The sequence below is a fragment of the Narcine bancroftii genome, chromosome 1, assembly GCF_036971445.1.
Source record: "Narcine bancroftii isolate sNarBan1 chromosome 1, sNarBan1.hap1, whole genome shotgun sequence".
Taxonomy (NCBI): Eukaryota; Metazoa; Chordata; class Chondrichthyes; order Torpediniformes; family Narcinidae; genus Narcine; species Narcine bancroftii.
The window spans coordinates 204877658-204903781 of NC_091469.1; the positions used below are offsets into that span (position 1 = coordinate 204877658).

The window sequence follows — 26124 nt, forward strand, 5'->3', positions numbered from 1 at the left end:
TGTGACAAGGAGATGGCCAAGGAACTAAATGAGCAGTGTGCCAGATGTTGAAGGGTACCAGGGAAATGAGTGCAGGTACTATTCAAGACAGAAGGTGCTCAGAAAGCTGAAAGGTCTAAGGGTGGATAAATCTCCTGGACCAGATGGATTGCACTATCAGGTCGTGGGTCCTGAAAGAGATAGTGGTAGAGATTGTGGAGGCATTGACAATGATCTTTCAGGAATGAATAGATGGTGGCATGGTTCTGGAAGATTGGAAAATCATAAATGTCATCCCACTATTCAGGAAGGGAGGAATGCAGCAGAAAGGAAATAATAGGATGGATAGCCTGACATCAGTGTATGGTAAAAGGATGGAGTCGATTGTAAAGGATGAGGTTACGGAGTACTTGCAGGCACATGGATAGGCCAAAGCAAGCATGGTTTCCTTAAGGGAAAATCTTGCTTGACAATCTATTGGAATTCTTTGAGAAAGTGACAAGCAGGCTGAACTTGCAGGCACATGGATAGGCCAAAGCAAGCATGGTTTCCTTAAGGGAAAATCTTGCTTGACAATCTATTGGAATTCTTTGAGAACGTGACAAGCAGGCTGGATATGGGTGATGTATTGTATTTAGATCTTCAGAAGCCACTTGATAAGGTGTCACATATGAGGCTACTTAACAAGATAGAGCCCAAGGTATAACAGGAAACATACGAGCATGGGGAGAGCATTGGCTGATTGGCAGGAAGCAGAGAGTTTGGAATACAAATATATTCAGATTGGCTGCAGTTGCTGGTGGTGTTCCACAGGGGTTAGTGTTGGGGCCACTTCTTTTCATGTTGTACATTAACAATTTAGACTATGGTTTGTGGTCAAATGTGCAGATAGAGGCTGCAGAAAGACTTAGATTTGGAAATTGGCAGAGAAATGGCAAATTAAATCTAATGTCAGAAGGTATACGGTCATGCACTTTGGTAGAAAAAACAGCCAGATTCTTCTCTGGGGAGATAATTGAAAATACCTAGATGCAAAGGGATCTGGGAGTCCTCATTCAGGATTATCTGAAGGTAAACTTGCATGTTAAGATGGTGGTGTAAAAGGCAAGTGCAATGCTAGGATTCATTTCAAGTGGAATAAAATACAAGAGCAGAGATGTGATTTTAAGGCTTTATAAGGCACTGGTTAAGACCTCACCTGGAGTATTGTGAGCAGTTTTGGGCTCCTCATTTAAATGATGTGCTGACATTGGAGAGGGTTCAAAAGATGTTCACAAGGATGATTCTGAGAATGAAAGGATTATCATTCGAGGAGTGTTTGAAGTTCTTGGCCTGTATTCATTGGAATTAGGAGAATGAGGGGGAATCTTCTGAAACATTTTGAATGTTTAAAGGCATGGACAGAGTAGATGTAGAAAAGCTGTTTCCCATGGTTGGAGACTCTGGGACAAGAAGGCACAACTTTAGGATTGAAGGGCATCTGCTTAGAACAGAAATGTGTAGGAATTTTTTCAGCCAGAGGGTGATAAGTCTGTGGAATTTGTTGTGACAGGCGGTTGTGGAGGCCAGGTCACAGGGTGTATTTAATACAGAGATTGAGGAGAATGCAGATCTGTGGAGCTAAATAGGGAAAATGGATCCGTTCATGATTAAATGGAGAGGCATACTCGATGGGCTGAATGGCCCATTTCTGCTCCTATGTCTTATAATAATCAGTTTATTGTCAATGCACCAAAATCCTTATTTGCTGCAGCTGAACAGGTACTTCATGAAAACAATTACCACAGCATCATATTATACATTAAACTAAAAAGAGATGATAAATACAAAAGGCAGATATAAATATTCACAGTTGCCATGGTGCAAGAAAAAAAATGTTGGGAACAACAATTCATCTGTCACTTCTACATGTCTGTTGATTCTATTCCCTTCATTGCAGACTTAATAGAGTATTTTGTTCTGCAGGTATCAAATATTTCTCATCAATTTGGATTCCTGGGCTACACCTAGTATTCAGAGTAGCTGACTGTGGCCTGACCATTTCATCCCCATCACAGCTGCCTGATCTGCATTTAGCAAACACTGAGTTGCTGGAGGAACTCAGCAGGTCAGGGAGCATCTATAGGGATGAAATGGTCAGCCTGAAACGTTAAACAACCATTGGTTTTCCTAGGGCAACAGAAGCAAATACCAGAGGACACGTTATCATGTGCATTTAAGGCAGAGATTGATAGGTATCGGAATAGTCGTCAGAGTTTCAAAGGTTATGGGAAGGCGGCAAGGGAATAGGGCTGATTGGGAGAATCCATAGGAGCAGATTTGATGGGCTGAATGACTGCTTTTTGCTCCTTTACCTTATGGACATCTGTTTAAAGCAAGGGGAGGAAAGTTCAGGGGAACCATCAGGGTAAGTTTTTTTTAAAATTACACAGAGAGTGGTTGGTGCCTGGAATACATTGTCGGGGTGGCGGTGGTGATAGCTGGCATAACAAGAACATTTAAAACTCTTACACACTTCGATGCAAGAAAAATCTAGGAGATTATGGGTGCGAGGTAGGAAAGGTTTAGATTGTTGAGTAGTTTTATATATGCCAGCACAATATCGTAGGCCAAAGGCCTGAACTGTGTTATGTTCTATGTTCCAACTGCCCATCTGTCCATCTTCCTTCACCCCTCCCTGGTTCACCAATCTCCTATGGACCCCTGTTCAATCTATTCCACTCTGTCCTTAATGTACTGGACAACTCTTCTCTAACCTGCCTGACCCGAGTTCTTTCAGCAGACTTTTTTATTTGACTTAAAACTTTCTCTAATATCACTGCAAAATGGGGGACTTTGTGGTTATTAGAAAATACATTAAACTGGCAGAACTAAATGGGAAAACTATTAACTACAAAATATGCAATGGCTTCAAACCAATTTGCATTATACATATAATACAGCAATATAAGTGAATAATTTGATCTTTGAATTAAATTTATCTTTGAAGTCAAAGCTCAGCTGAAATGCCATCATTTATGGACTGAAGCAAGGTGGCTTCCTGAAGACAAGGATGTCAAATACCATTGCAAACATACCCCGTACTGTAGTCAAAACTCCAAGATGTAGTCAGAGGCCCATGGTTCATTGATATCACTGATCATTGTCCTATAGACAGCACCACCATGTGGCTGATGAAAGTACAACCACTGCATCCCTGGAGATACTCGGGAAGACCAATTTTAAAAAATCTGTCTGCATGGGTCCCAAACAAAATAATGGACAGGAGCTGTTGCCTGGTGACAACACAATTAAGGTCCGCATAAAATGCACATGACTGGATTGGTTTTGAGTGTGTGCTGCAAAAGGATTTATGAATTTGAGTTAATGCATTTTCAGACTTCAGATGTTAACAATAACTTGATCAAGTTTGGTAGATCATGATCAATAATTCTCTTCCTATCTTCCTAATTATTCTGGAATAACATTAATTTGTTCCCCATATGTGACAGTAACATCTGGTACAATCTCAACTTAAAACTGTCCATTTGCTCGCAGTCCCTATTTATAATGTTTAATGGTAGCATTACCAACACCTTCAAAGGGACAGAGAATTTTTTTTTAAACAAATTTCATTTCAAAACCAAAATGACGCACATCAGTGGTGTCCCACAGAATCCAATAAACTAGCTACAGGTATAGATGATGTGAGCTTTACCCAAAAGCTGAGCAGAAGGGGTTTTTTTTGTTCAACCAGATGATGTGACCATTATTGGCCATGTCAACTATTTCCAATCCCAAAATGCCTTCAAGTCATTTGATTTGCTGTAGTCTGTGTGGTAAAGGGACCTCCATGGTGCAGAGGATGATTGTGTCCAAGTTTATATGAGGGAAACAGGCCATGAATATCTGCAATTCTCTATGATGTGAGCTCACAGGGTGCATTTAAAAGCAGGCACATTTTTGAAAGATCAGGGAATTGGGGACTCTAAGGAAATAGCACAGAGGAATTGAGGTTATCAGCTGTGTTACTGAGCGGCAGGGCAGACATGAGGGCTGAGTGATCTACATGTATTCCTATTTCATTCCAGGGAGTCAAGCCTGTGGTTTTGGGAAGTGCTGTCAAGAAAGCATCTACAAACTGTTTTAATGCACCCTGTAGATGGCACACACTTCAGTACAGAGGGACAGAGCCATTAATGCTTACAATGAGGTAGGGGTGCCAGTCAAGGTACTGCTTTACTCCAGTTCAGCCATTCTCAATGGTGGCCCTACAGCCCCCCTGGAGGCTGCAGCACACTTAAGTAAAAGCTTCATTTTCTTTTTACCTCACGCAATGCAATAAAATTTAATGCTTTTGTATAGTCGGTAGGAGAAAAGTATAGATGAAACCAAAACTTGATGCTTCACAGGGAATGTGGCCCATAAACTGTGTCCTGGTGGGGGGGAGGCATAGTCAAAAAAATTGAGAATGGCTGGGCTAGCTGATGCTGTCCTGCACTCAGCAGGCAATCGAAGAGCAAATACAACGCCCATATACTGTGGCTACCTGATGGTAATAAAGACTCAAGAAATCAGATTAGTCAGTGCCACAGAACACCAAGCCTCTTACTTGATCTAGTAATAGGAGTTATTATATTTTTAATGGATTAACAAGTTAGACCAGTTCAAACTTGTCCTTGAAAGCAACAGCAAAAATAGGTGATGAATTCAAATGACAGGAAATGAATCAACAAATTAATTTCAGCCCTTTCACACATAGTAGAGCGAATGTTTCATATTAAATGCCAATGAGGAATACAACCTGTCGTTTTAAAGGGAAGACAGATGATGCATTAAGGAAATCAATTTAAATTCAGGAAATGTGTTTTGAATTGAAGGAGCCAAACCAAATGCTGTTGTGCACTCAAATTCCCTATCATACTGATATCTCAAGACCAATTTCTAAAGCAATTACCATTCACATAGCCCAAAGTGTATCAAATGTATTTATCAGATGTTGCAAGATTTAGGTCACTTGGCCAGATCAGATGCAGGACCTGGAGAAGAGGCTTAAGGGTCTGAATGGCTGATGCCCACTTATGTTATTAAATGTAAAACAAAACCAAAGAATTAAAGTTCTTTTTGCACTCTGTGAAATAACATTAAACCCCAAACACTCTTAAATTGTCTCAACATTGTAACATGTACAATAGCCAAAGGTGTGGGAGTAGGCCATTCAGCCCTTCAAGCCAGCACTGCCATTCACCATGATCAAATAATTGGATAACAATATAGTGAGGAAATCCTTGCACAGTTGTATTGAAGGAGTCAGGGCATGGAACTCTGGTAGAGAACTAGTGTGGCCCCAAAACTGTCTCCTCATGCTCTATAACCATTCCAAGGCTGTTCTAGTTATAGAAACTTCATACGTCGGTGATTAAATTGCTTCCTCTTAAAAAAATGGACACTTACCTCACAGAGTAGTAGATCAATGATGTGGAAGACCATATAGAGTGGAAACTTTGCAGTGAAAAGTGTAAGAAACCATTGGGAGGCGTACATGTGTGCTTCAAGGCTGATATTTAGGAAGTGGTTGTACAAATCTGGAATGTACTCCTGAATATGAAGACAATATTAACAGTGCAGTAATATACAGCTTGACACGTCCAGCAAAAGTAATCACACATTAAGATATGTTCAAGAGATTATTTATCCTATGAAAGCCATTTAGAACTATAGGTCTTCCTGTCACCAGAAAAAAACCTGGATAGAAGGCCAATTTAAAGCTTTGTTTCATATGGTGGAGCTACATAACAGAACAGGGTACCAGAAACAGGAGAACACCCCCCTTCCCCCCACCCCCCTCCCCACCGTTGAGAAGACAAAGCATTGGAGTTGATTCTACAAGGAAGGTGACCACGGCAGTGGATCAGCGAGGGCTCAGCGGCTGAAGACCCACACAGGCTGCGGGCTGCTGGCAACTTGTGGTTGAAAAACCACAGGCTACACACTGCTGATGACCTGTGGTCAAAGGACTCACACAGGCTGCTGGTGACTTGCGGTCGAAGGACTCACACAGGCTGCTGGAGACCTGCGGTCGAAGGACTCACACAGGCTGCTGGAGACCTGCGGTCAAAGGACTCACACAGGCTGCTGGTGACCTGTGGTCGAAGGACTCACACAGGCTGCTGACTGCTGGAGACCTATGGTTGAAGGACCACACAAGCTGCGGGCTGCTAGTGACTTTCAGTTGAAGGACCCCTACAGGCTGTGGGCTTCTGGTGACCTGAGTCGAAGGATCCACACAGCTGTGGGCTTCTGGAGACTGGCTCATATTGAAAGCAGGATTCAAGAGGCTGTTGAAAGCAAAGGCTCCCAAAGGCCTCAGGCACTGAAGCCTTCCTGATTCTATCAGAGATTTGGATCTAGAGATCAGGTTATCAACAGATAGAACAAGGATCTGTGTGGCTACAGAGGATGGATGAGCACTGAAGGCGAATCCACAGACTCTAAAGGGACTTTCTTTTGCTTCTTTTTCTCTTACTACAAGAGGCATCAGGCAATATTAATGGCGACCCTTTGTCTGCCTTACAGCAGACTAAAGGAAATTATGTGTGATATTACGTTTTCTGTTTTATTACATGACAATAAAAGAATCTTGAATATGCTCTGGAGATGTGTACAGTGGACTGAGCAATTCTCCTTTGTTTGTGTATGAGATGAGGCAAAAACCTCCCACAAACAGCAATACCATTGATCATCTTGATTTGCATAATGAAAATGGACATTTAGAAGAACAACTGCTTAAATGAATTGAAAATAGTGATTTCTAACATGACAACTACTAATGGGATTCATAACATGAAAATCAACCTCCTCTACAGAATGGAAGGATTGGGAAAATAGCTCGTTTTACCACTCCAAGTATACCTCCTTATATACCAGAAATTGTTGTTCTGGTGTATTTCTGCCATTACTTGAAACCTTTTCAAGAATGTGAAGATGAAATCTGTAGTTTTAGATCAAAATACACAAAAATTTGCTTTAAATAAACAGGGCAAATCTACTTTTGCACTGAGTAAAACAAACCATTACACTGCTTTTAAAAAGCATTGAATAAATCATTCACAAATGAGCAATATAGACAAAATTAGTCAACGTTAAAGGACTATTTGCCCATTTTCATTCTTTAAAAAAAAACTGCATATAGCCTCCATGAAGTTAAAATTAGGAAAACTGATCCATTAACTTCTCATGTGAAATCCTATAAGGAAAACATTTGAAAGGAGAACAGTTTCCAGACAGAATGGCTGTGAATGTAATATTTCATAGATTTATTTTTATATATTTCTGAAATAGAAATGCAACTCCTTTCTAATGAACTATCGAGGATCCAAAACAATAATTTGCCTTGCAGAGATGGTGCCTGATCAAAGTCTCCAGCAATTTTTTTCTCCTTTTCCAGTTATTTATTTGCACCTCACACAACTGGTGATCAATACAAGAGGAAAATATTCTGAAGATTCTTCCACATAGCTCCAAAGCATTACTAGTATTCTTCCAAGTTTGATTTTTAAAAGATCAGCCAATTTCCATGTTGCTCTGAATTTATTCTGATGACCATAACCTGAGTGTCTCCACAAGTCTCCCAAACTTCAGCAGCATCAGACCCTTCTTTCTGCACAAAATGATTTAGGCATTTCCATTTCTTACCTGCATCAGTCTTTCCAACTGAAAGAATTTGCAATGCAAGTCTTCAAAATTTTGTTTAAAAAGTTCCCTGAGTCCATAATCAAACATGATTTTGACAAGAACACTAAACGCCTGTTCTTCAGGCATCTGAAACAACAAATTGAAAAAGTCTTATCACTTTGAATCATTGAAAATGTCTGAGCAACAAAACCAATGGAGCCATCAGCAAATATCACAGCTCTATTCAGATGTTCTTTGCAAATGACCTGCTCATTCCCTTTCAGCGGATTGTTACATTGGGCCAAGTTGTTTCTTTGACGACAGTTAAGATGATAAATTCTATTCACACTATACGATGGTAACTATGACCTGCCAGAAGTAGATACCACACCTCAACTTCCTCCGAAGATCCTGCATTCAAAGAGACTGGTTTCCAACAAGTTTGATTGCCTCCAAGTGATGGCAAAAAATGGCCTAGAGCACTGGAAGCCCTGGATATAGACAACATCCCAATTACCTCAACTCTTGACACCTCAAGGCCTTAATGCCATCTATATGGCCAAATGAGTGTGATAAGATCGCTTCCACTTGTTCTGCTAGATGAAGGCAGAACCAACAATCAAGCTGCTCAACACCATCTCGGGCAAAGAAACCTGCTTGACTGGCACCCCATCCTACAAATTCTTTCCTTCTATTATTGCCTTACAGTGCACATAATCTACAAAATGCACTACTTAGGCCATTCTGGTAACACTTCCCAATTTGTGGCCTCCACAAGGAACACCAGCACCTGCAGGTTCCCTCCATGTCACGCATCATCCAGACACGGAAATAATCTTGCCAATCCTTCATCATTGCTTGTCTAAATCCTAGAACTAGCTACCCTGTGATGACACTCACCAGAAGGACTGCAGTAACCCTAAGCCTTCTCAAGGGCATTTATCAATGAACACAAATGTAGGTCTTGCCTGTGACACCCAGATCCAAATAAGAATATAAATAACTTCCATCATGGTTATGGGTCTTACAGATATTTGTAAAAATGAAATTAATGTTGAGCCAAATTACAGGTCGGACAAACAAATGACTGATAAAATAGCATTTTAGAAAGAGGTCAGAGATCATTTTCAAGCCAACGTCGCTACTGGACGGAGGATTATCAGGAAACCAGAAATTGGAAGTGTGAATATTGTAGAGGGTTACACAGAGGAAGGGGTGAGGGAAATGAGGCTAAAATTCCCAAAACTGCTTTCAAGAAGAAGAGCTGATAGGTAAAGAGAAATTGTGTGAGTTGGGACGGGCAAAAGATTTTCACAGACCTTAATTTTCTGGAGAGGAAAATAATTCCTAGGGGTGGATAATTCCAACAACCTGACTTGGGCCACCCTCATCAATGTGATAGACAGGAGAGTGCACCTGCACCTTCACTTCTTCAAAAGCCCGAGGAAATGTGGTATTTCCCCGCATCACTCAACAACTACAGATGTATGATTGAAAGCATGCACCATTAGTGCCTCATTGAAGGGAACCACTCTGTCCAAGACCACAAGAAACCAGAGGACTGTGAAAGCAGCTCAGACCATCACACAGACCCTCTGCCTCTCCATCAACATACCTCCTGCTACTTCAGAATATCAACCAACATTTTAAAGGACCCATCCCACCCACAAATCTACCAAAATGGAACAGTGCGATTTGAAGACAAAACTCTATTGTCCAGTCACACAGTATACACTCATAGATTTAGGCACACTTACTATTAACATTTCAAAATGAACTTCAATTAATTATCATTTCAAAAGCATCAAATGCCCTTTATTCTATCCATTACAACAATAAATGAGGATGAGAGAATAAAAAGGATAAACATGGACACAAATAACAAGGTTTCTGGAACTTAAATAACAAGTAAATATTCATCATTATTGGGCAGCAAATGGAAAAAGAACTTGGGAAGTTACCCAATCAGTGAAGCACATCAACAAATTTATGGGTCGAGAATGGATTCATCACTTTGTAACACATTACAAATAAAATTTTACTTTAGATTAAAAGTTTTCAGCAACTATTTTAAATGCATTACTTATTAAATTCTGCCACACTAAGTTTTTTTTGGTATTCAAGTTCTAGATCAAATTGTTTTCAATTTACACCCTATTGTATACAATCTCTGACCATCTCTTTAACAAAAACTGTGTACCTGGGGAAATAATCTGCTTTATTATGGAAAAGTTTAGAGGTAAAATATTTTAAACTGAAGCCATAAAACACCCCTTTTTAAATCCTCGTGCTTTGAAAATTAACAAACAGCTTGCTTAAACATTGGTCTGTTGTAGAATAGGCAACATCATAACTATTCTTTTAGATAATTTGTATGAGCAAGTGTTTAGCAACATTTAAAACAAATTTTGAACTAAGATCATGCAAAAACTAAATACATCCATAGGATAGCATCGCATATTGAATGGGTTTTATTTGAACTCCATTGACGGCTCCAAACAACCGAAGCGATACTTACGTGCAGAAGAAGCACTGCAGCGAGGAACGACTGGCCTTGGCAGTAGCCAATCTCTTCATCATAAACCGAATAGGCCTGAAGGTACACAATTTGAGATTTTGAGAGTTCATTGACATTTATCATACACAATTCTGAACAAAACACATCCGTTGAATGGAAAATTCCATCAGATTTAGGAAAATGAAGCAACATTTGATAAATCCTTGCCTGTCAGGTTCAGTAGATATACATTTTGTTTATGCAGAGGATACAGGCACAAATATAAGGGTTCATTTAAAAAAAAAGGAGAATTTGTCAACTGTAGTTTTAAGGAATGTGAAAGCCACTTAATGAGTCATTTGTAGGACAGCACAGTTAGCATAGTGGTTAGCTCAACCATGGTTCGAATCCTGCACTGTCTGTGAGGTGTTTTCTCCCCACCTCTGCATGGATTTCCACTGGGTGCTCTGGTTTCCTTCCACCCTACAAAGTGTACAGGGTTGTAGGTTAATTGGGTGGCATAGATTTAAATGGCCGGAATCGGCTTCTACTGTCTTGCAAATAAAATTAAAAAATTAAAATTGAAAATTTAATTTAATTTCACACTGCTGAGACAAACACAGAAGCAATCAAGATGCAAAGAGTGAAATACTTAATCTAGTATTTTAAAGCCTCTCATTTTCTTGTCCTTTATGGTTAACAAATATCAACTACTCTTTCCCTTTTGGCTTACTTTTGATTCCCTGGTGTATCACTGGAGAATATGAAAAAAAATGTCTCAAGGATCAAGTACCGATTCCAAAGCTTATCCTTTGTCAACAAGCTGTCAAAAGAAAGCAAGGCAATTTCTGACATACTTTGAAGGCATCAAATGATGCCTATGGAAGGCTATCAACAGCTACCTTACATTGAATGTCAGTAAAGCTAAAGAGTTGGTGGACTTCAGGAAGGAAAAGCCAGACGAACACAAACCAGTCCTCAATGAGGGAACAGCAGTGGAAGAGGGCAAGAAACTTCAGATAAATGGGTGTCAATATTTTTGAGACCTACTCTGGGACCATCATATCGATGCAATTATAAATACGGCAGGCCAGCAGCTATATTTCATTAGGTGTTTGAGGAGATTTGGTATGTCACCAAAGACTCTTCCAGATTTCTACAAGTGTACTGTGGAGAGCATTTGGACTGGTTTCATCACTGGAAGTGCCAATGCACAGGACAGGAACAGCTACAGAGGGTTGAAAACTTGGCCAGGGCCTTTACTTCATTAAGGACATTTTTAAGAGATGGTGTCTCGAGAAAGCAGTTTTTATCCTCAAGGACCCTCAACACCCAGGCCGTGCCCTTTTCTCACTACCACTATCAGTAAGGTACAGGAGTGTGAAGACACATGCTGAAAAGTACAAAAAGATTTCTGAATGGACAATCGGCCTATGGACACTACCTCACTTTTTCCGGTCTTGTTATTTATTTTTTTAAATCTTGTATTTATTTAATTGTACTTTATAGTAATTTTTGCATCTTATTCTGCACAATAGTGCTGCCACAAAACAACAAACTCATGACACATATTCATGACAATAAACGTAATTCTGATTAACAACTTACAAGATTGCAGTAGGCCGATAATAATTAATCCCGGGAACTCTGAAGAATTGATTTGAAATCGAGCTGAACCCCAAGCATTATAAAGTTCCAGACAAGCATGTCTAGAGGAGAAGCACCCTAAATATGGTCTCTCAAAAGCAAACATTTTCACGGGGGGTGGGGGGGGGGGGGGAAGAGAAAGAGTAGTCTAGATCCCTTCTGATGTGTATCCAACATAATATGCACTGCAAATCATGTCTGTAACTATGAGCACGTGTGGAAAGAAACAGCGCTGCAGTTCTGAAACCTTCACTGGATGCAGTCTGACCCTCAGGTTTTCCAGCCTTTTCTGTTTTATTATCAGATATGATATAATTTAAAACACCACACTGTAATTCCTCAAAGGGTGGCGAATTTCTGGATCACGAGGTATTTAAAGAGGAAGATAAAATTTTGAAAGACTGTGAAATTAATGGCAATGGGGAACTGGCAGAAAGGAGGAGTTAAAAGGCCTGGGACCGATCATTCATGATCACACTATATGACAGGGCAAGGCTCTCAGGGCCTGATATTTTACTCCTGCTCCTCGTGTGCCTTTATTATTGACCGGCTCACTGGTTTCAAAGCAGTGCCAACTGTAGTTAAGTTGCTTGCAGTTGGACTCCAGCCACTTCAGTACAAATTTCTGGCACGTCAGTGCGGCACTTAGATGATCTTCCCATCAGAAATCAAAACCAAGGTCATGTTTATCTCTCATTCAAATTAAAAATCCCAAAACACAATTGGAGGGATGGAAAGAGACAGGTCCCCATTAATGCTCAACCAAAGTTACTAAAAGTCACCATCACTTAATGACTGTGTAAGCTTGCTGTGTATAGCAAAAAAGTGCTTCAAGCACTTTTGGATAGGATGCCAATCTCAGTATATAAAAATAGTTTATACAACTTCTCATTTACCAACTATCTTGCACATCGTGTCTAAATAGCAAATATCTACACAGAATATACAGGGAATACTCAGCAGGTTAGTCACCATCTGTGGATGGAGAAAGAGTTAACACTGCAGGTGCTGTCTAACCTGCAGAGTACATCAAGCATTTTATATTTCTGTACCAGATTTCCAGCACCTCAAGCTTTCTTTCCAAACCCAATTAGGCCGCCTATCAAATTAAGGTAGAGTAACACATGAAGCAAAATCAGAGATACCCTTGGGTTCTTGTTTATTAAACCTTCAAATACAAAAATATTGATGAATGATGGAAAGATTCCATGCCCTCTCAAACCTCTGCCCCCTTTCCTTAAACTCCTTATCACCTATCTCCATCACCTCCCCTCATGAAAACATTCTAAATTAGCCAAATCCAGATTCTGGAACTCAGGATTGCTAACTTGAGAAATAATAAAATAAGATGTAGCAATTTTAAAATTTTTGTCCATTAAAAGTATAATTTATTTGTATCATTTTGATACTTTTTCAACAAAATACAGCACTGAAAGCAAACACTTCATGCCTATTTATGATCAATACCAAAATGAACACATGGCCAGGAGTAGAAATACAGGTGAACAACCATTATTCATTCCGACTTTATTGACCTGGTTCCAAAAAGTGTGTCAGAGTTCCCATTCGAGGAAGAAGCAATTCATATTTATTCAGCTGCATATTTTTTTTCCTGCCAGTTTGCAACCAGTTGCTACAATTTAGAAAATAAGGAAAAAAATGTACCATTTTCAAGACTCCCCAGGATTACAATATTCACGTTTCTGTGTGCGGAGTGATAATTTTACAAATATCAATATTTGAAAATAACAAGTCACATTTGTTTTTAAATGAAACAGAGTACATTCACCATGTACTAACATCATCATATCATGCCAGCAAACTGATCATCAAGCTCAGGAATATGGGACTCTTCATCCCTTTGCAACTGGATCCTAAACTTCTGCCTCATTGGAAGACCCCAGTGTGGATTGGCAACATCACCTCTTCCTCGCTAACCATTAACACAGGGGTTAGGGTTAAATAGAAATAATGCTGTGTATTAGTCTCCTGATCTACTGCCTCTATACCCATGAATGTATAGCCAAATTTGCAGGCGAAACCACTGATGTTGGCTGAATAAAGGATAATGAAGTGAATACAGGCTGGAGATCAAGAACCCCTTGGGTGGTGCCAAAACAATCTTGCTCTCACTGTCACAAGTAGCTTACTGTGGACTTTGGGGTGGGGGGGGGAGGGGAAGGGAGGGCAAAGGACCACACATCTGTCTTCAACAGTGTGAAGTAAGTGGACAGAGCTAGAACCCAAGACCACTAAAACATCTATCTGCATCTAACTGCAATAGTTAATGTTTATTTATCCATTTATATTTATTATCTTTTTTCTTCATCATAATGCATTTTAAACACTAATATAGCTGCAGCAAGAATTGCATGACACCAGTACAGAGTATTTATGTACATTAAAAAAATCATCTTATTTTGGACTGAAACAAAAATCACAGCAAAAGACCACATCCATGAACTTAGACCAAAGGATTCAATGATTAATAAGGTAATTTGTTATACAAGGTTAAGGTTAGGATACAACTAACACTGTACTGACAGTTGAGTAAATTGAACAAAATAGCAAAATATAGTTATATGAAATAATTTTCCCTTTATTTCATTAAATGATTCAAGACCATTAATTTGCTAAATTACATGTGAATGGAGTTGCATTTTTTTTCCCCCATTGGATGGATTGTGCAATATAATCCTCGTTAATACTTAGGCACGTAAACTAATTTTGTAAAGGAATGTGTTCAAACTATCTTATACTACGGTATATTATATGGTTGTGCCATAAAGCACATTCTGGACACATTTCTGAGGCCAAATTATAAGTCCAACATTTAAAAAAATATGATAAATACTGAGGATTTTTGATTGAATTTGTAAGTTCTCATTTGAAAAGAACAACTTAGCAGTGCAAGGTACCACTTGACATGTTCAGTGTCGACAGCAGAAAAAGATTTTTTTTCCCCGAGGTGCTTCATACATCTCAATGTCAACAAATTTCACAAATGAACTCAATTCTGGTCAAACTGGTCAGCATGCAAGCTGAGAATGTAAACCTACACCAGTTGCTACTTCCTGTGAAGAAAGTCGCACATATTGCTGGTGTCATCAGACATTAGGGAGCTGTAACCTGAAGTGTACAACAAAACATTACTTTTACAACAAAGCAAGACAAGCTTGCAAGATTTTCTCAAAGGCAGATTACATCTAAAATAAAATGGCATAGAATCAATTTTCTTTTCACTAAGTAACCAAACACAGTCTTCTCTTTATCAGAGACTGGATGCAGACTGGGAGAACGCCTCTTTGAGCACCTTGACTCTGTCCGCTACAATAGCAGGGATCTCCCAATGGTAACTCATTTCAATTCCTTTTCCCCTGATCAATTCTCATCTTTCCTCTTCTGTCCTATCCATGTACAATTATCACCTTTTATCTGTAGGTCTGTGCTCCTCCCCCTGTCCTTTCTTTCCTTCTTCCCAGCCTTTTAATTCAGGCATCTGCCTACTTTTTACTCATACCCTGAAGAAGAGCTCAGGCCCAAAACATTGGTTATACATCTTTACGTCCTATGAATATTGGAAGACCTGCTGATTTCCTACAGCACTTAAACAAAATTCAAAATTTAGACATATAGCATGGTAACAGGCCCTTCCAGCCCACGAGCCCATGTGGCCCAAATACCCCAATTAAGCTACAACCCCCGTACATTTTTGAAAGGCGGGAGGAAACTGGAGCACCCAGAAGAAATCTACAAAGACTCGAGCAGAATGTACAAAATCCTTACAGACAACGCCAGATTCGATCCCAGATCACTGGCGATGTAATAGTGTTGTGCTACCGCTACACTAACTGTGCAGCCCTTTGTGTTTTTAATTACAATCACTGTGTCTGCAGACTTCCGTGTTTCATAACACAGTGATTTCATTCACATATTTTGGCTTAAATTTCACTTGCCATTCTTTAATATCACAATGTAAGGGTACCTTCGCTAAGAACCAATGGATGCAAAACTTGCACACAACTTGATCACTTGTGTTACGTTCCCCAACATAAACAGGAAGTTGTTACATTGGAAGCCAGTGATCTCTTTCAAGTCACATCTACTCATAGGGACCACGTTTGCCACTCTGCAGCCGAAGCAGCTTTACAGCATTGGGTGTTTAATTTCCTTGAACTAGTAAAAACTTGCTAAGCAAACAAATGCAAGTTTACTTTTAACATTAGCCACTCAGAACACAAGATCTTAGACAATGTTCTATTTAATTGTCAGATAAAAACATACATTCCCGAAGCAAAACCCAAATTTTAATGTGCACATGGCAGGGATAATTGGCTTGTGAGGATTATGACTATTTAATTCCTGTTTAATTTTTTTAAATTTCAGTCATCCAACCTCATATCCTCACAGTAAGACTGTTACCAAGATTTCTCAATAGATAAAATAAAGTGGGTCAAAATGAACCTGGAAACTATCCTCTCAACAATAGGTGGTAATATCCTTTAGAGATTGATGCACCATCAATAACTCCAAAAGACCAGAAGTTATGTAAAACTGATAGGCTTTTATTAGCAATAGAATGGAGGTACATCCATGCTGGTCGACTGTCCTGAACTGGGGAGGAAGCTGTGGGACAGTCATCTTTATTCAGGAGGAGCCACAGGTACAGTCAGGCAAAGGGGAGTGCCCAGACAGTTAAATATACAGTCAGTGGTTTACCACAGTGATCTGCTAAACAGACATCTTAACAATGCTCCTGTCTAACTTTAAATCAGAGAGTCACTAGTTTCTCTGAAAAGGATTTCAACAAGTAACTCCCATTTTATTGCTCCCTGGAGAGGAAAGAACCTCCCTCCCCCCCCCCCCCCCCCCCCCCACCTCACCACACCCCGATATTGATTTTATTATTTCTTGGGTTAAGTCAATACAATGTACCTTCAATAAGGCTGTTCTCAGATTCTTTAAACCACTTCTGGCATTTTAAAATCGGTATTTCATGGGGGGGGGGGGCGGGCGGGCGTGCCATGTGATGACATGGGGTTAGACTGATAATCCCTGCTCTCCTCGAAAAAGTTGAGAAAAAGTGACAAAAAAGGTTATAAAAGATACAGAAAATATATGAAAGAATTGTCTGAAGACACATCAACAATGCCTCCTAAGAAGGATAAAGGACTTACTGTTGTACAAGAAATTGAGCAAGAAAGGGACAAGAAAAGGAAGAGAGGCCTCCCGTAAGAAAGGATCCTGAAGCTGTTCGCAAGGTAGTATCCAAAGGAGAGAGGCCAGAAGCTGGGGAGACCTTGGACACTGCTGCACAAGGTCTCCCCCGACAATGGCCGCCGACATTGGGTGAAGAAGTGACCCTGTGCATGGGCGACTCCTCTCCCATGCGCAGAGCACAAAAAAAAGGAGGAAATTTTAAAAACGATTCCAGACACTCACAGCTCCAATGATCAAGAAGAAGACCTGGAAAAGCAAAGGAAAGAATGACCTACAATCAAGAAAAAAGTAGAAAAAGGTGCAGAGGCTTCTTTATCTTCTGGAGAAATGAATCAATTTTTAGACTTTTTTTTGACAATCCATGGAAGTGTTAACTGATGAAGTAAGGAAGAATGCTGATAAAATGGAAAGATTAATATAACAGGTGGACACTAGATTTGAAATAGTGAATGGAAAAATGAATTCAAGATTCAAAATCTGAAAGATTAAATGAAGAAAGCACAAGCAGAAGCAGCTGCTAAGCATGATCAATTAATGCAAAAGATAGACATTTTGGAGAATTTCAGTAGGCAGAATAATATCAAGATTGTTGGACTTAAAGAAGGGGACGAGGGTCAAGACTTGAAAAAATTTCTGCAATGATGGATACCGGAATCTTTGGGTCAGGCTTCATTTCAAGGGAATTTAGAGATAGAGCGAGCCCATAGGGCATTCAGACCTAAACCTCAGCCTGACCAAAGGTCCCGTCCAATACTTGTCAGTGAAGATATTGGAGCTCACAGCGAAACAAGTGAAAGAAAGACAATCAACTTTGATTTATAACGAAAATAAGATATTTTAAAATCCAGATATAAGTTTTGATTTGTTGAAAAAGAGAAAGGAGTTTATTAATCCGGTTAAAGATGCATTGTGGAAAATAGGCTATGATTTTGTTTTGAGATATCCAGCTGTTTTGGAAGTATTCGTCCTGGTAGGGAGGAATAGATTTTTTACTGAGCCTGATGAAGCAAAGGTATATCCTGATTTATTGCCTGTCAAAGAACAGCAGATGGTTGTACACACTTGAATTAACTGAGAGATTTTGCTGTAACTGAAAATACATTGAGTTTTGAGAGAGTTAAAAAGGGGAGGAAGGTTTAACCTATATTGTGCGTGATCTAATATACTGGATAAGATTAATGGATTAAAAGGTCTATTGATAAGATAATAGTAAGGGATGGTATGATGCTTCAAGTGAGTTAGTGGGGAATGTGATGCTATCATGGGCACTAATGTGACCAGTTTCAGGGTGATAGAAACACTTTAATATCATGTGCCTTTGGAGTTTTTCCTTATCCTTTTTTCTTCCTTTTTTATCTTTTCTTTTTTTGGTTTTTAGCCTGGACTGTTTATAGATGCAAGATATTATATGGGGAGGGTTGGGTTGGATGGGGAGATGGAGAGGGATGCTGGAGGGTTATACGTTTTAATTTTGATGTCTAATGGCAGAGAAATTGTCATTTGTTAGTGTTAATATTAATGGAATTCAGAATCCAATAAAGAGAAAAGGGTTATTGAATTATATGGAAAAAAAATAAGTGGATGTGGCTTTTATACAAGAAACTCTTAGCAGAAATAGAACATGAAATTAAAGAGAGACGGGGGGGTATTCTCTTCTTCATTTAATTTTAAACCTAGAGGAGTAGCGATATTAATAAACAAAAATTTACCAATTGAAATATTGGATGTAATAACTGATAAAGTGGGGAGGTATGTGATGATAAATTGCAAAAAAATATTCTGAATATCGGGCCTTGATGAATATATATGCACATAATGTTGATGATGGAAAATTTATACAAGATGTTTTTATGCAGTTAGCCAATGCAAAAGGGAATATAATTATGGGAGGAGACTTTAATTTTACCTTTGATTCCAAGTTGGATAGATCAGGAGGAAACATGGTTGAAAATAAGGTGACAAAAGATTTGAAAAATTTTATGAATGAAATGAAACTTGTTGATAGTTGGAGGAAGAGCCATACCAATATTAGTGATTATTCATTTTATTCTTAAAGGCATAAGACATATTCCAGTATAGAGACGTTTTTAATCACCTCTCAACTCCAGACAAGAGTTCATAGTATTGAATATTGTCTGACCATTTACCTTTAGTTATGTCAGTTTTACTGGAGGAGGAGCAAAATATAGGTTATAGATGGAGGTTTAATGCAGCATTGCTGAAAAGGAAAGATTATTGTGACTTTATAAGGCAACAGATAAAATGTTTTATGGACCTGAATGAACATTCTGTAACTAATACGTTCGTGGTATGGGATTCTTTGAAGGCTTATTTAAGAGGAAAAATATTAAGTTATATGGCTAAGGTTAATAAAGAATATATGTCTGAAGTTAATTCTTTGGAAAAGGAAATTAAAAAAATTTAAAAAGAGTTGCAAAATTGAGGGAATTATGAACGAAGGAAAATGTTGGATTTAAATAAATTGAAGCTTAATAAAATACAAACATATAGAGTAGAGAGGGATATAAGACAAACCCGACAAAAATATTATGAATTGGGAGATAGAGCACAAAGTTTTAGCATGGCAATTGAAGACTGAACAAGTTATTAATTCTGATATTTATGGAGTTGTTAGATCAAACGGAAGATCTTTGTGACTTACCTGAGTCATTTAAAACTGCTATGTTAATCCATAAAACATAGTTAATAAGTTATTCCAAAAAAGGGAAGGACCCTTTGCTTCCATCTTCATATAGACCAATTTCCCTATTGAATACTGATTATAAAATTTTGTCCAAACTAATAGCTAATAGATTAGCTAAATGTTTACCTAAATTGATTAATATGGACCAAACAGGTTTTATTAAAAATTGATCAGCGGATAATATTGTTAGATTTTTAAGTTTAATAGATATGGCTCAGAAAAGAAAAATACCATCAGTGGCTTTATCTTTAGATGCAGAAAAGGCATTTGATAGATGAGAATGGGATTATTTATTTAAAGTACTGAAAGTTTTTGGAATTCTGACAAATTTTATAAATTGGATAAGAGCATTATATAATTCCCCAAAAGCTAAGGCGATTACAAATAGACAAATATCAAAATCTTTTTTGTTGGAAAGATCATCTAGACAAGGATGTCCATTATCTCCTTTTTTATTTGCATCAGCTATAGAACCTTTAGCTGTGGTGATTAGAAGTGATAATGAAATTGAGGGCTTAAAGATGCAAGATAAAGAACACAAAATTAGTCTTTTTGTAGATGACGTAATATTATATCTTACAAACCCTGAAAGCTCATTACAAAAAGTAAATGATCGATTGGCAGACTATGGGTTAGTATCAGGCTACAAAGTAAATATTGATAAAAATGAAGTGATACCAATGATTGAGACAGACTTTGTTCAAGTTAAGGACAAAATTTAAATGGTAGATTAGTGCAATTAAATATTTAGGAATTAATGTTGATAAGAATTTAAATAATTTATTTAAATTAAATTACATACCTTTATTGATGAAAATTAAAGATTTTTTAAGATGGAAAGATATGCCAATTTCTTTAATAGGAAAGATTAATTGTGTGAAGATGAATATCTTTCCTAGAATACAATACCTTTTTTAATATTTACCCATTTTTGTACCAACAATATTTTTTGGATTTAAAAAGTATAAGAAGATTTATTTGGAGGGATAAAATGCCTCAGATGGCATTGGAAAAATTAACATGGAAATTTGATCAAGGGGGACATCGATTGCCTAATTAAAAAAATTATTATAAAGCAGCTCAACTTAGATTTTTGTCTTCTTGTTATCAGTCTGATGAAAAGCTTGCATGGGTGCAAATTGAAATGAGTAAAATAGGAGAAAGTAATTCTGAACACATTTTATATACATGGCATGAGGGGTTATTAAAAGCAAAATCAGATCCACCAATTTTGAAGCATATATGTAAAGTATGGAATGGAGTACATGTAGAAAGAGGAATGAAAAATTATCAGTTGGCTAAAATGATATAAAATCAAAATCCTTTAATTTCTTATACAGTTAATGATAGTTATTTTGATGTTTGATATAATTATGGAATAAAAAGAATAAGGGATTTATTTTAGGATTTTTTAAACTTCTGATCAATTGAAAGATAAGTATAATTTACCACATAATACTATTTTTTCTTATTATCAACTTAAATCATATTTAAAATTAGGGAGGAATTTTAAATTGCCAGAACAAAGTCCATTTGAATATCTAATAATGGATACGTTTATTGAAAATTTATTACTAAAATGTGCATAAAATTACAAGAGACTATTCAGAAAAAGGATTTATTCAAGTCCAAATCTAGATGAGAAAAAGATTTAAATATACAGATTCAAGAAGAAGTATGGTCAAAATTATGCTATTGTGTAACTAATACAATTATGTTAGATATCAAATGGTACAATTTAATTTTTTTACATCAATTATATTATACTCCATACAAATTGCATGCACTTCATTCGAATTGTTCTGATCAATGATTTAGATATAATAAATAAGTAGGATCTTTCCTGTATGTAGTCTGGCAATGTGAAAAAGTAGATAAGTTTTGCAAGATGCAAATTTTGAAGGATTTTTATTGGGAGATATTTCCCAATTGAAGTTAGATATTTACCAAAAGAAGTTTTTAAGTGTAGCAATACCAAGAAATCTATAGCTGTAACATGGAAATCTGGTGATATTGTGGGGTGGAAGAGATGGTGAATGGAATTATTATATTGTATACCATTATAGAGAATAACGTATAATTTACAAAATCAACTGGAAAAACTTGATAAGATTTTGAAACACTACATGGATTTCATTGCTACAACAAACCTGCAGCGTCCACTACGCCCCCATCCAATTAATTAAAAGATAGATTATTAGATAGGCTTTTTCTTTTCTTTTTTTCCTACTTATTTGGGGAGGAAGCATGAGGATGGGGGGGGGAGAAAATATATAAAATTGTATTATTTTTGTGTCGTAATTTTTAACATTTTTATATTACGATAAAGACTGTATAGGTTTTGACACAAATGGAAATTTTTTTAAAAATAAATCGATATTTCATCACCAGTCGGTTAAAATCAAGGCAGTGCATGTCTGAACCACAAGGGAGTGACTTGCAATAAAACGCAACCATATTCTTGTGCAGATGCAGCACTTAATTTCATAGGTAATGATAATGAGTCTGTCATACATAGTGAAACCTCGTTAGAACGTGATTCGTTAATCCACAGAATCGCTTATTGCGTGGGTGTCTGTGGACCCCAAACTGCTAAGGGGCGGGCTGATGACAATCAGCCAGTGACCCAACTCCCAGCACCTGACAGCACCTCTCCCCGCTGCTCCCCGGCGCAGGACTTCGGGGCAGGGGCAGCTGGCGAGGGACGTCGGGGCAGCCATTTGAAATGTACCAGGGGTGTAAGTTAATTGGGTGTAAATTGAGCGGCACTGGCACATGGGCCAAAATGGCCTGTTACCGTGCTGTATGTCTAAATTATTTTTAAAATGTATAAAAATCCATAGCTGATGTTTTAACTGCTGTAAGAGGTTTTTGTTTGGAACAGTTGTGAATGAATGGCCCTCAAAATACAACAGCTAAAATGCGCAAAATTCATGGCACCAAAACATAGTAACACAATACCTTGCATATCTTGTACAAAGAATCCTGGCCATCTCCGCCTGTGTCCTTGAAATAATCATGTGCGGGGAAAGTTCGATTGATATCCCTGGTGATTGCGCTATCTTGTGGAGATTCCTGTTTCCAGAAATAAAAAGGCATATTACCATGTGGAAACTTGAAATTATGTACAGAGATATGCACCAACTACATTATCCAAAATCAAATTCTCTGAAATCGTCATTTATTCGAAATTTTTTCAGAGCTGAACTGACTGGGGTCGTTGGGCTCCCAGTGACGGCAGTAGTGGGCCTTGGGCTCCTGGCAGCAGCGGGGACAGGAGCAGGACCCTCAGGCTCCTGGCACAAATGAGGACTCGGTGGGGAAGTGTCAGCCAGCAATTTTTTTTGGGTGAGAATTAAACATTATTTTAATGCTTAAAAGCCTTCCCTTGTTGTCTGTTACAAGTGATTTGCTGTTGCTACCGGGCTCCGAAATTTTTTTAAAATCCGAAATAGGCCCAGTCGTGACCATTTCCGATCATCTGAGTTTTATTGTACTGTAGGATAAATTAAATGATCACAACATGCTTTGAGACAGAAAAATAATAAATTTTAAAAGATTGATAAAAAAGAGATGTTTCAATAGTACATACAAACAGATCATTGTAGATCAGGGTCAAATCTCACTGACAGTTCTCCAGTGAAGTGACTTAGGATGCCTGCTGTGTTAATACTAAATTTTTGATTAACTATCCTTTTACCCACCTTTAATTATAACAATTAAAATATCCCTTTGCCCTTAACCTCTACACAAATTCAATACAGGATTAAACAATGGAGACTGGAATTAAACAATTCTGTACTCAATTGGAAATTACCTACAAATGGCTACATACACTATCCCTAGTTCAAGTGTATCCATCATACACCCCACTTACCAGCAATTCTAAACAAAGTGAATGAATATCTGAAATTTTTAATTCAACAACCAGTGACAAATGCTCAAACACATCATCAGCGCATTCAGAATCAGAATTTATTATCATGAACAAATCACAAAATTTGTCTTCTGAAGCAGCATCACAGAGCAGACATTCACATCACCCACCTTACAAAAAAAAAGAAAAATAGTGCACAAAAAGACAAAGTAAGTCTGTGTGTTTTTAGTTCATTTCTTTATTCAGGAATCTAATGGCAGTGGGGAAGAAGGCGCCATTTTCCCGACGATAGCTGAGTGAAGAGGACATGGCCTTAGTGGTAGAGACTTTGAAGTGGAGGCTGCTTTCTTAAGACATTGCCTCATGTAGATGTCCTCAGTGGAGTGAAGTCTGGTGCCCGTGATGTCGAAGGCCGAGTTAACAACCCTCTGGAGTTTTTTCTTGTCCTGGGCATTGGCATCTCCATACCAGACAGTGATGCGTCCAGCCAGAATGCTCTCCATGGTACACCTGTAGAAGTTTTCGACAGCCTTTGGTGACATATTCGGTTTATTTAGTTTCCAACCTTTTCCAGGGCAGGAAAAGCAAACATCAGAGGACATATGTACAAAGTGAAGGGGGGGGGGGGGGGGGAAGAGTTTAGGGGAGACATCAGGGGTAAGTTTTTTTTTAAATACACAGAGAGTTGTGGGTGCCTGGAATGCCTTGCCAGGGATGGTGGTGGAGAATGAAACATTAGGGACATTTAAGAGACTCTTAGACAGACATGCGGATGGAATAGAAATAGAGGTTTAGCACTTTTTAAAAGGAATATATGGGTTGACACAACGTGGAGGGCCGAAGAGCGTGTACTGTGTTGTAGTGTTTAATACTCTATCCTTAAATCTAGAGTTAACAGGCTTAAAAAGTGATTTTATTTGAGATTGCCACAAGGTAAAAATCCACTATTATTTGCAATGAATCATGAAGCTGCCAAAGCACAAGATGCCAGTATGCAGATAAGGGTGATTGGCCACTACGACCACGACTGATCAATGGCCTCAACCCAACAATCCACAACACTCAAATTCCACATAATCCAAAAGGTTCATTCACCCACTAAATGACTCATCAACCATCAGTCTCTAAAGTGGAGAACACCATAGATTTACAATTGGATTCAAAATAAGTGGAACTAAATTTAAGATTATTAATTCTTTTTGCATTTTCCCACGTTAGTATTGAAGGAGCAATATTTTTAAAATTGCTGTGGTTTGGATCAAGACTGTGCTGTTGAATACCCTCCAAATATTTATCCTTTGCATAAAGACTTTTATTACCGGTTATTCTCATTTATTTTTCACTTATTCCATTTGTCTCTTCCAGGCTTCCTTTGAAGTGTGTGCTGTTAACGAAATTCTTGGCTGAAATTCATCAAACTTATGATTTGTTAATTGGATGCAATCCTAAAATAGAGATGACAGAACAACGTATTTAAGGTTCCCTTCAATAAAGGAGACCCAAAAACTGACAAAATGGTGGTTAAGTCCATCAACCAGCCTTCGGCTGAATCCTTTTGAATAATTAGGGGCCATGAGTGCAATGGAAGTCATGAGCATGCCTGCTCTTTTTCAATCTTCAATTTCATGGTATATGGACATGTTTGTTTAATGTACTAATTCTGACTTCTGCAAAGGTATTTCAAGCTTATACATCCTGTCTGATGAGACTCAACAACATGAAATGTAACTTTGAAGCCAAATCTACGACGCTTCCAACCACCTGGATGAATGAAAAGTTGAGTGCAGGCCTGGAAAAGTTGACCATATTGCAATGAAAACTTAACCATATATTAAAAGTGTCATTCAAAAGTGTCATGTCCTGTGCTTAAATCGACACCTGTATAACCTTCTCACATAAAATGAAGTGTGCACATAAAACTTATAAATAGCATAAATCAAATGAGTAAAGTCTCAGACATATTTCCCACAGAAAAAGGACCCTTGGTCCAAGTTTTCTATGCCAACCATCGTGACTTACTGAGTTTCTATTCATGTTCCTACCCATGTTTTGGGTTTTTTTTTAACTATAAACACTATAATTGCAGCTACCTTTATAATTTCCTCTGGCAGCTCATTTCACATACCCACCACCCTCTGTGTGAAAAAAGTTGTCCCTTAGGTTTCTTTATATCTTTCCCTGCTCTCTTTAAATTAATGTCCTTTAGATTTAGACTCCCCTACCTTCATAAAAAGATTGTAACCATCCACCTGATCTTTGCCCCTTAATTTTATGAACATCCAAAGTCACCCCTCAGCTTCCCATACTCTAGGAAAAGAAATTCCAAGCCGGTCTTCTCCTTATATTTCAAACACTCCACTGCCAAAAACATTTTTCTAAATGTTTTCTTCACTCTCTCTAGCTCAATCACATCCTTCCTAGAGTTTGGCAACAATAATTGACTCAATGTTCCAAATACAGCCCCACTAATATCTTGTAAAGATGGGACATGATGCCCCAGCGCCTGTACTAATGCACTGTCTGGTTAAGGGGAGATTACCATACTCC

At 38.1% G+C, this 26124-nt stretch overlaps 1 protein-coding gene across 8 annotated transcripts in view; it reads right to left on the reverse strand.

Annotated features, from left to right (window-relative positions):
* The window catches only part of LOC138738452 (rab GTPase-activating protein 1), a 256049-nt gene that overhangs the window by 35630 nt on the left and 194295 nt on the right, over nt 1-26124 (reverse strand). For all 8 annotated transcript variants that reach the window (XM_069888749.1, XM_069888718.1, XM_069888692.1 and 5 more), the window contains 4 exons: nt 22662-22775; nt 10151-10225; nt 7654-7779; nt 5413-5556 (listed from right to left, as the gene is read on the reverse strand). In XM_069888749.1, coding sequence (XP_069744850.1) covers nt 5413-5556; nt 7654-7779; nt 10151-10225; nt 22662-22775 — 459 coding nt within the window. The remainder of the gene's footprint in view (nt 1-5412; nt 5557-7653; nt 7780-10150; nt 10226-22661; nt 22776-26124) is intronic.